The 10,931-nt window shown below is 46.7% G+C and overlaps 1 protein-coding gene across 1 annotated transcript in view; it reads right to left on the bottom strand.

Moving 5' to 3' along the window:
- Positions 1–294: 294 nt before the first annotated feature.
- The window catches only part of LOC146179419 (arylsulfatase B-like), a 32,142-nt gene continuing 21,505 nt past the window's right edge, over positions 295–10,931 (bottom strand). The window contains exons 8-11 of the mRNA XM_084580189.1: positions 10,553–10,864; positions 9,520–9,658; positions 5,479–5,821; positions 295–1,466 (exon numbers count right to left, since the gene is read on the bottom strand). Coding sequence (XP_084436315.1) covers positions 1,302–1,466; positions 5,479–5,821; positions 9,520–9,658; positions 10,553–10,864 — 959 coding nt within the window. The 3' untranslated portion in view covers positions 295–1,301. The remainder of the gene's footprint in view (positions 1,467–5,478; positions 5,822–9,519; positions 9,659–10,552; positions 10,865–10,931) is intronic.

The following is a 10,931-nucleotide window of genomic DNA, read 5'->3' as shown; positions in this document are numbered from 1 at the left end:
TACCTCTGTGGATGTTTGCATTAATTTTTTTTTTTCCAGAGAAATCTAAGGAGAATAAGTGATGCCATAGAAGTGCCTGATATCGACTACCTTCTTGTAGAAGTAATCCCCCTAACGGGAGGTATGCCCTATGCATCCATACTTAATCCATACATCAATCAAAAGAGAGCACACCCTCTTACTGAGGCAATAAATTGGACACTCAAATTTGTAAACAGAACCACTTGTCATGCAAGGAAACTTTAATGCACAAAACATAACCTAGCCATACAAAGCCAATAAAAATCTGCACTTACATCCAGGATACGGTAATTACACTACACACAGACCTTGTTTTCTCTACTAGAACTGGCAGGAGAACGCGGGTTAAAACATATCCCGACCTGACGCTCATTAAGTATATAAGCCAAGCGACATGACAAACACCATGGTTAAACTTAGTAGTGACCCCCACATAGTAACAACTACCCTAATTGCAAAAAGCGCTTACAAGGCAATATTTTTGTTTCCCAACAGCCCGAGAATTACACAATCTACCATTTATCATCCTATCAGGGTATATGAAGGACATAGAAAAAGCTTTTGTCGCTGCTCCTTTTAGCGCTCAAATTCATACCTTTGACATACACGACAGACTGCGGCATGACCGTCAAGTAACTATCACAGTCCAGTGACACAACATTCATGTGGCTGTGCGTTCTCGTTTTGTACCAAAATCTACCACCAAACTTGGTGGCATGCATGACGTCATGTGCGCGTCATTCCTCCGACCGGACCAGGATCAAGTCATAAATGCAACCTCCTCTCTCACCCCACCCGGTTTAATCACCTGACAGTCATGGCGTCGCTTCACTAAACAGGATGTCATAAAGTATCTCGCAAACAGCTCTCGCTAAAAATTTTGACAGGAATGCATCGTAAATGTTTCAATTTCACAGCAAAAGCGGCCGTCTCGGTACCGGTCAGAATCACATACTCCGCGAATATCGTTGTTTTCAGAATACTGTGGATTGTATACAGTCCACACAGTTGTGGTTTGCTATCAAGTGGTTTTATTGTAATGGCCGCAGACATACGGTTAGCAAGATTGTGGAAAGTGGCATGCATGGGAAACCAGGAACCGCTTTCGCTCTAAAGTCAGTGCAGTATAGTGCTGTGCTCCAAACCGTGTCAATTTTAAAACCACTCTGGCTAAAACGAGCGACGCCTCGACTAGTCTTCCGCGCGGCCTCGGGGTCACGTGTACAAACGCTGACTGTGATCATCATGGTCGATTTCAGGCGCGGCACGTGACTCTTCTCTCAGCAAGAGCAGTCCTGGTAAGGCGCCGGCTCCACGCCCAGCCACGGCGCCCATAGGCATCTATGGTGGTCCGGAAAACCCCGCTCGTCGGCGGCGCTGTTCCCGGGTTGGGGATGGAATTCCTTCCGATACTTGTCCAGCTTTTTCAGAAGCTTGTCGCGCAGCTGGAATGCAAAAGTGATAGTGATCTTCATAAAACAAAATAAAGAACAAAAACTTTCAGAGTACTGCAGAACCTGCACTGGAGAAATGCGAAAGCTGTGTTGTGTTGTGTTGTGTTTTATGGCGCATAAGCAACTCAGGCTATCATGCGCCAAGCACAAGGTATATTATGTTTGAGAAGGAATAAAGTGTTAAGATATCATAGCTTGTTCAGGAAAGATGTTTCTTCTAAGAAACTAAAAACACATGAAATGTCTACAATTGCATTCTCTCCTAGGAGAAGTGATGGATGGAATGGTATCTGTTCGGTGTAAAATTGAGTGAAATGCTTTTTCCGTAGCTTTTCGAGTTTTTTACATGAAATTAAAATGTGGTTTATCGTCAGTCCATGTCCACAGTCTTCACATATGGGTTCATCTTCTTTTTTGAGAATGAAACTATGAGTAAGATGCGTGTGTCCTATTCGAAGGCGACATAATATTACCTCCATGAAGCGTTTCTGGTGACTGCATGACTTCCATTCTTCGACAACTGGTTTCACGACGTGTAGTTTGTTGTTTATTTCATTTTTCCATGAGGCTTGCCATTTTTCCCTGAGCTTTTTTTGTATGAATTTCAAAACATCTTTGCGTGGTACATTTACTTTTTCTATTTTTGCTTTGTGGGCAGCTGCTGCACATTCGTCAGCTGTCTCGTTACCTACGATTCCGACATGGCTAGGTACCCAGCAGAATTTAATTTTGTAACCTCGTGTTTCGGCTGATGTTATACAATGTATTATTTTTCCCACTAAAGGTTCTGTTGCATTTTTAGAGTGTAATGCTTTGATTAAGCTGAGGGAGTCAGTGTAGATTATACTCTTTTCAATATTGCATTTTATTATTTTTTCCACAGCTATGAATATGGCATAACTTTCTGCAGTGAACACTGATGCACAATTGGGCAACCTAACTGTTTTCTGGCGTAAGCGTTGTTGCTGCTATTTTGCGGCGCTAGTCGCAGCTTTTTTTTTTATTCTTTCTTTTTCATTGTCTATATTTATTTTTTAAATTTTATTTCGTATTTTAGAGCGTTTTATTATTTTTATATTTTTACTTTTTTTATTTCCTGAAACGCCCTCCAGCATCTTTACGCTAGACAAGGAAAATTATATATGGACAGGTACACCGGAAGTCGGCGTGGCGCAGTGGTTAGCGCACCCGGCTGAGACACAGAAGGATGGTGGTTCGACGCCTTGCGTGGACGCCATTTTTCTCCTTAGTGTCAATTCATGATGACAGGCTTTGGTGACACGCTCTGGTGACGTCGCCCATTAGGTAAGAAATGCTTACGCATTAAAATTGGTTTCCGCGGTGGTGCATGCCGCACGCTCACATCGCACCTGATAAGCACCCCGTCGAAATAAGAAGAATAGGGTAGGGATAAGTAGGGTAGATTAAAAATGAAATGAATGTTGCGGAAAAAATACAGAGGGCACTTTGGGTTGGCTTTCCTCCCTGAAAGATCCTACAGGCCGTTTGGCGCGCTGGGCGCTTCGATTACATAAGGTGCCTCGATGTCGATTACAAGAATATACATTTTCCGTCGTGTACAAGTCCGGCCGGCTTTACCAAGATGCAGACTGCTTATCCCGTCATCCCGTCGACTCCCCTAATCCTACCGACTCTGACGATGACGCATGTGTCTTGTCTGTCTCGGCCTTTTCTAACATTGCCGACGAACAACACTTAGATCCTCTGCTCCATTCCCTTATCCTCCGTCTGAAACTCCGACCACCCTGATCCATCTCTCGCCTTATATGTACTCCACGAGAACACCCTATACCGACGCAATAAGCGACCAGACGGCGCAGACCTTTTGCTCGTCGTTCATCAACATCTGCGTTCCACCATCCGTGACCAGTTCCATGATGCTCCTACGGCTGGCCACCTGGGTGTCTCTCGCACATACGACAGCCTGCGCCGACATTTCTACTGGCCGGGACTCTACCGCTCCTTCCAACAGTAGATTGCCGCATGTGAATTGTGTCAGCGTTGGAAGAAGCCCACAATTTTGTCTTCAGGCCATTTGCAGCCGATCCACATACCCACTGACCCGTTTTCCCGTTTTCCCGTGTAGGCGTTGACCTTCTTGGGCTCTTAGTTTCCGCCTCAGGGAACAATTGGATCGCCTTCGCCACCGATTATGCTACGCGATACGCTATTATACCCCAGCCATCCCGACCAGCTGCGCCACATACGTTGCTGACTTCCTCCTAGAAAACGTGATTTTGTCTCATGGTGCCCCTTGTGAACTACTAACTGACCGTGGCCGCTGCTTTCTGTCGCGAGTGGTTGACGAAATTCTCAGTTCGTGCTCCGTCCACCACAAATTCACCACCGCCTATCACCCCCAGACCAACGGCCTCAGAGAACGTCTAAACCGTACCCTCACAGACATGCTGGCCATGTATGTGTCTGACGACCACCGAGATTAGAACGTTCATTTACCCTTTGTGACATTCACCTACAGTTCATCTGTCCATTCTACCGCTGGATACTCTCCATTTTATCTGCTATTTGGCTGGCTGACACCTGTTACTGCCCTTCGACATCTCACTACCCGCGGCAGACGCCACCAGTGCTTACGCCAGTGATGTCATCGCCCACGCTCATGATGCCCGCCGGATAGCTCGTGCCAGGCTCTCTGCATCCCAAGACTCCCAAAAATTCCGGTACAACAGTCGCCACCGTGATGTCCACTACACTCCTGGATCTCTCGTCTTGATTTGGCTCCCATGTCGTCGAATGGGGTTGTGCGAAAAACTTTTGCCCCGTTACACAAGCCGTTGCCGAGTTTTGCGCTCTGTGACCGACGTCACATCCGAAGTTCAATCTGTGCCTCCGAAATCTTCGTCCAGAGCACCATCCTCCGAAGTAGTGCATGTGTCCCGTCTGAAGCCCTATTATGCGCGTTCTGTTTCACTAATCTCGACCGCACCGGGACTGTGCTTTTCCAGAGGGGGGGGGGGGGGGGGGAGGGGGAGGGGGGGTTAATGTTACTGAGCGGTATTCGCTGGTCGTGCTGAGGATATAGAAGTGCGACAGACTCCCAGAAGAAGACGACGCAGAAGAGTGCTGAGATCTGTGCTGTGCTCATCCTCAGTGGTGCGGACAGCTTTCGGACTGTGAATCCTCCCCGTAACAATATGCACACAATTCCTGCATAAACGCACACGCTTGCGAGAAAAAATAGAGCTAAGGCTCGTACCATAACATTTTGGAGCCGAAGGAAATGTGCGATGGTCTTACTTAACTGGGCCACTGAACCGAACTCTCCTATTCTCTCCGTCAAAAAAAAAAAAACGTCGAAGGTCTATTGAACAGAACCACGTAGTCGCAAATTGCTATCTTCGGATATTGGTCATAAAGTGATGACACGCTGAGATATGTTCGTCAATGGGGTTGCAGTGAACACGATGTGGCTATGAAGAAGAACACATCTCCTCCCTAACAGCACATCTTAATATATTGCTGGAGCGCAGGGGTCTCATCGACTTCACTAGATCGGCCAACTTTCTCTCAATCGTTTAAAAAAAAAAAACTTTTGCTTTCTTAGTACCTCCCTTTAGAACTTGCGGCAATAAACGACGTTATTTTGAAAAGGTGGTAGCAATGTACGTTTCCAAATAACTATACAAATTACATATTTTCCCCCATCTTTATTTGTTTTATATCTGCTGATTTGTAACCAAGCTCAACAATGGCCAGCAGGCGTTCGTGAAGCTACAAGGCTACGTTTCGAAAAGAAGACTTGTGCTTCACTAGATGAAGACAGGATGCCTTGTGGGAAGTGCTTTTAGCTGATTGAGGTCTACTATCTGACCCTTTCTCATAGCGGGTTGTGTTGTCAAGAATTCCATTGTCCGCCCTTCCTCTGTCTATCGAAGATCAGAAAGTAATTTCTGCGCCACCTACCTGGGACTCAACACCGTAACCTGACCATTTTTGCAAGTGTAAGGGCCAAGTACCCTACCTGACTTCTAGATGATGCCAGGTTCTTCGTCTCGCACGGGTCATTCTCGATGTCGAACACAAAGACGGTGTCATAGGGGTCAAAGTTGCCCGAGTCGCTCTGTTTTTTCGGCGAGTCATCTTCTCCGCCACAATGAAGGACAGCCTTTTTGCGCCAATTCCGCAGTGGCGCTGACGCCTTGTGTCTACCTTCACTAGCAGCGGCCTGTAGCGCCTTCCAAGCCGCTGAGGACTTCATCAAGGCGTCCAGGTCAAGGTTGTCGGGAGGCTGGCCTTGTGGTGGTCGTATTCGCCCATCTAACTGTGGATCACTTGGTCCTTCGGGACGGTACACCAGCTTGTACCTGCAGAAACGTAGAGAGAGAAAAAGTATACCCTACTTAGACGCAGCATTAAACACGAGCAGAGCATTTGCCAGAGTCGACAAAGCCGGGTGTGGTCTGCCAGACAACCAAGACATCAGGCCTGTCAGGCAGGCAGAGAAGCGCAGCCATTAGGAAAGGAATAATGTAAAGTTTTAAAACGCGGTACAAAAATAGGAACTGTGAGACATCATAGCGTTAAAAGCCCTACTTTGCAGATATTCTGGTGTTGTTGACGTTGTGAGAGAAAAATCCCTAGCATGGTTCTGGCAGATGGAAGTTGGCAGGTGACATATGATATGGGCCAGCACTGATTCGTCGATGGATTGTGCAACGTATGATACCCACATAATATCACAGTTGCGAGGAACTAACAACTCGCGTTACTCTTTTGAGGTACCAAGGGGGTAATAATACTAATAATAGTTGGTTCACAGGAAGGGAAAGGCGCATTATCTGTCACACTTTGTGGACACTTGAACCGTAAAGGAAAGCAGGAAGGTGGGAGTTAAAGTGTACAGAGAGAAAGGGGAGCCATAGTGGAGGGCTACGGAGTAATTTCGACCACCTGGGGATCTTAAACGTGCGCTGACATCGCACAGCACACGGATGCCACTCCGTTTCGCCTCCATCGAAACGCATCCGCCGCGGTGGGGTAGAAATCAATTATCAAGGGCTGTATGATGCCGCGCCAGGCATGGTATCCATATGCCATGCAGGGACGTTTACACGACATAGGACTTGACATTTTATGCGAAGCATATTGCTAGAGGTAAAGCACAGCCCTTCGTGACGGTTACACGCCATGCAAAGAATCTGGAATGCTACGTCACACCACGTGACACGCTGACGTCACGACAGAGGAGAGACGGGGGTGCAGCTCGCGCCGTCGGCTGCGGTTGCACGCCGTGCGGACCACGTGGTATGGTGACGTCACACCACGTGATACGCTGACGTCACGACAGAGGAGAGACGGGGGACCGGCTCGCGCCGTCGGCTGCGGTTGCACGCCGTGCGGACCACGTGGTATGGTGACGTCACACCACGTGATACGCTGACGTCACGACAGAGGAGAGACGGGGGTCCAGCTCGCGCCGTCGGCTGCGGTTGCACGCCGTGCACGTCGGTGTTGTAAGAGCTTTTGCTTTGCGTACATATTCGCGTAGTGGCAATCGAGTAACGTTGGCCTGGGGGACATGTTCGTTGTGCGTGTCGGTAACACAGTTAGATTAGAGATGAACGAGTCATGCTATTACCTAGTTTTATGCGATGGGAAAACATTGTGCATTCCAAGTTTAAACCGTGTAAAAGCACGTGTAACCAAGGAAAGAAAAGTTTAGCTAAGTGTAACCATGGAAAGCCGAGTTTAGCAATCAATATGCTTCGCATCTGAGCAGGCTTAACCAAGCTAAGCCTCAGCCATTTTTGTCGGGTGGTCGATTACGACCGGTAGCCGGATAACCTGACAGCTCAGGATACTAGTCGTGCAAATTGAGGGATTGGTAATTAAGCGCTACAAGTACGAGAACAAGTAACCGCAATAGGAGTAGTAGACGGGAGCAATTATTGCTATCGCATCATACACTTAAATGCGGAACTTTAGTGTTGCCTACCAATATTTTTCTGGGTGCACACATTTATGCCTTATATTCTTCCAGCCAAGTACTATTTTTCCTCGCAATTTGTTTTACTAGGACACTGGAATGCGTGAACAGCAGCAAAGCCGGAAAAAACTAGGCTTAAACTGACTATGTTTAGTCGCTGGACTCACCTCATAAGTCCAGCCCCTGTCTTGTGCACCTTTTCCTATCATCACTATTTTGCCGGAGTACCCGGGTTCGAACCCGACCTCTGCGACTCGGTTTCGATGGAGGCGAAACGAAGAGGCATCCGCGTGCTGTGCGATGTCAGCGCACGTTAAAGATCCCCAGGTGGTCGGAATTACTCCGTAGCCCTCCACTACGGCTCCTCTTTCTCTCTTTCCACTTTCACTCCCACCTTCCTCCTTTCCCTAACGGCGCGGTTGAGGTGTCCACAGAAAACAAGTGAGACAGTTACCTCGCCTTTCCCTTCCTATAAATCAATCAATCAGTTTTTTTTTTCCTATCATCGGTATGCTTTCGGCCAATGTTCACATTTACGCTACAAGCCAACTCAGACAGGTTTCCACTCTTTTCCAGTTCGCATGATTAGACATCGATATCTAAGACAGTTGATATCGGGTGCAAGCGTACCATCAGTCGAAACCACACCGACGAGACAAGAAGTTGCTTTCAACAAGGACTCGAACTACAGTTTACAAGCAGACATCTCTGAAGACGTCCCAAAAACCGCTAAGTAATATAGGGCTAAATAAAGTTTTTCCTCCTCCTCTGTCCAGCTAATAAGACTGAGCAGCCGTATACACCCAGTCCTACACTTGGGCACCTTTTTCTGCTGTCAATTTCATTGATAATACATGGAAGCCGTGAATAAAGCGGCCGAGAAACGGGATTCTTATCGTTATGTTCAACAATGATCAGGGTGGTTTGGATGGATTATGCATTCCGCTTTCATTGAGGATGTCCTCAAAACTTTATCTTAGCGTCTACATACACCGCGAGCCCAAAGCCGTATTCAGTTGCATATGGTGTGCAGTCTTCACTCCCAAGTAACCACAATAAGGTCTATGTAACTGTGTCACTTGGCACAATTAATCAGAGGGTGTCCCACCACTTCCTATAAAGTTTTCACGGGAACTATTCCGAACCATCGCAGCTGCGCCCCAGGACAAACCTTCCATATCAAACGCTGTCTTTTAGAGCGTCACGGCTGCAGTATTATGAAGATGTACCCAATTCTGACTTCTTGAAGAATATATCTGGACTTAAGCCTTACGAAAAACCCTTTCACGCCAGAAGTAAACAAATATAGGACGTTCCTCTAACGAGGACGTTATACGGTAACCAGATCCTCCGTTTTACTTTACCATGCGTATTAAATCATTATAAAATACACAACCCAAACATCTTTACCGCCTCAATTAAGGACTTTAAGCTATATTTTATCAATTCCGCACTGTCTCTGCACTTTCAGTTCCTTGCCTTAAACATTATTATAAGAATAGTCACTTCATTTTCATTACGTTTTGCCATGTTTCGTCCATACTGTTGCGGTATTGTGGACCGTTAATTTAATGTGCTTGTTTTTAATTTGCTGTTTCCATTGTATATATGTGCTCTTTCTGTGCTTCATAATTTTCATGTTATATATGTGTACCTTCGCCTTAATGTCACACGTCTTGTTGCTCTCTCTTTACTGGGCCTCGGGCATCTCTCAAGCTACCGTTGTAGGTTTTCGCCCAAGGCCCATTTCCTGTATATTACTAGAAATAACTTTTTTTTTTTTCAATTTTCAATTGTTGTGCGCCTGACACACCCGCAGTAGAAAACAGCGCAGACTGCTACTATAAAGGCTGGGTCATTTCCTCGAAAATTTCACGCCACGTCAATTCTCGACTTTTATTATTGTTGATGCATGTACGATCGCTGTCCATCCCTTTATAGGAAGATCAAACAAGAGTCTACCAGTCCAGTCAAGAGCGTTAAAGGGAAGACACGTTTCCTGTAACTGTGCGTGGATGTCATTTAAATGAAGTGGAAATATCTTTCCCCACAACGATCGAAGCCTGAATTCCTTACCTCCCCGAGATGATCGCCGACGCTTGTCCCTGGCCTTCCAGCTCCACGATCACGTCTCCACGGTCTTCTTTCTTGCCAGTGGATAACGCGGGCCACAGATTCTTTCCGTTGATATCACCGAGCTTCGAGACGTCACCACCTTTTAGAGACGTCAGAGCGGGTAACAAAAGAGTGATTGATTAAAAACCCCAGATTAATTCAGTGGCTCAACGCTCTCCTAATCTTCCTGACCCCCAAAGGCCCAACAGGAGCATCACCTTATGAAATACAGTTTGCCAGACCATTGAGAAATGTTTACTCCTACAACATGCCCGTGTCCCATCCAGGTGGCACAGTGGTTATGGCTGGGGGAACCGGATAGCTCCCGGTCGAGGCAACTGTGTTTAATTGGAGTACAACACAAGCTTCCAGTGTACTGTGTGACATCGATGTGAGTTAAGACACATTTCCAGAAGCATCCGCCAAGAAGAAGCACATGACAGCAGCCCACCACAAATCCGTCTATATTTGCCACCAAACTCGACTCTTTGGAAGGTCTCCAAATCACCTCCTAGAGTTTCCAACCATGTGAAACTCATAGGGCCGAACATAAATAGGCGGCATCAAAAATTGACACAAACTATGCCGGAAATATGGGATGGTGGCCAATACGAAGTGAAGGGCCCAAACTTGCATCATCGCAGCTTCCACGCATCAGTTTCTATCATAATCAGTAAATTTTCGTTTTGTTTCTGAGCTCTATGCGGGAGTGAACACATTTGCATGATTTGACTAGGGTATTTACTTTTTTGTTTTTGATGAAATTAGTACTTGAAGGATTTGCATTTATATGATTTAAAGGTTAGCGTCTGTTTATGCTATTGTCTTCAGGCCTTCCATTTCTTCCGCTCTTATTCCAAATTTACTCTGTTCAATACCTGTAGATACTCTGTATCCAAGAAATTATGCGTGTGTTGATTATGCAAAATTAAATTATAGTGCGAGTTCATTTAAGGGAACCAAAAACATTAAATGGTGTCTTGAAACACTATACCTGCAGCCGCGTATAGGGTGGGCACCCAGTCGACAAGATGAATCATCTGCTGTGAAGGTTCCCGTGGCAAGTTGTCGAGGGCGCGCCCGGACCAGAAGACAGCCGGCGTGCGCACCCCACCTTCCCACTGCCCCTCCTTAGCCCCACGTAGAGGCCAGTTGGAGCCAGCGTTGGGGTACAAGGCGGCTTCCGAAGCCAGTGGCCCTGCGCCGTTGTCGCTAGCGAACACCACCACGCTGTCTGCGAGCATGCCCCTCGACTGCAGCGCCTCCAACACCTGTCCGATGGATTCGTCCATGACGCTGAGGGCGCCTGCAGCACGCCATTCCGCGCATCTGTAGAAACTTTCTGCAGGCCACAATGTAAGAACATATTTATG

The sequence above is a fragment of the Amblyomma maculatum genome, chromosome 9 (genome assembly GCF_055883805.1).
Source record: "Amblyomma maculatum isolate TAMU_Amacu chromosome 9, ASM5588380v1, whole genome shotgun sequence".
NCBI lineage: Eukaryota > Metazoa > Arthropoda > Arachnida > Ixodida > Ixodidae > Amblyomma > Amblyomma maculatum.
The sequence above is the reverse complement of the archived record's forward strand: the minus strand, read 5'-3'. Positions and strand labels throughout refer to the sequence as shown.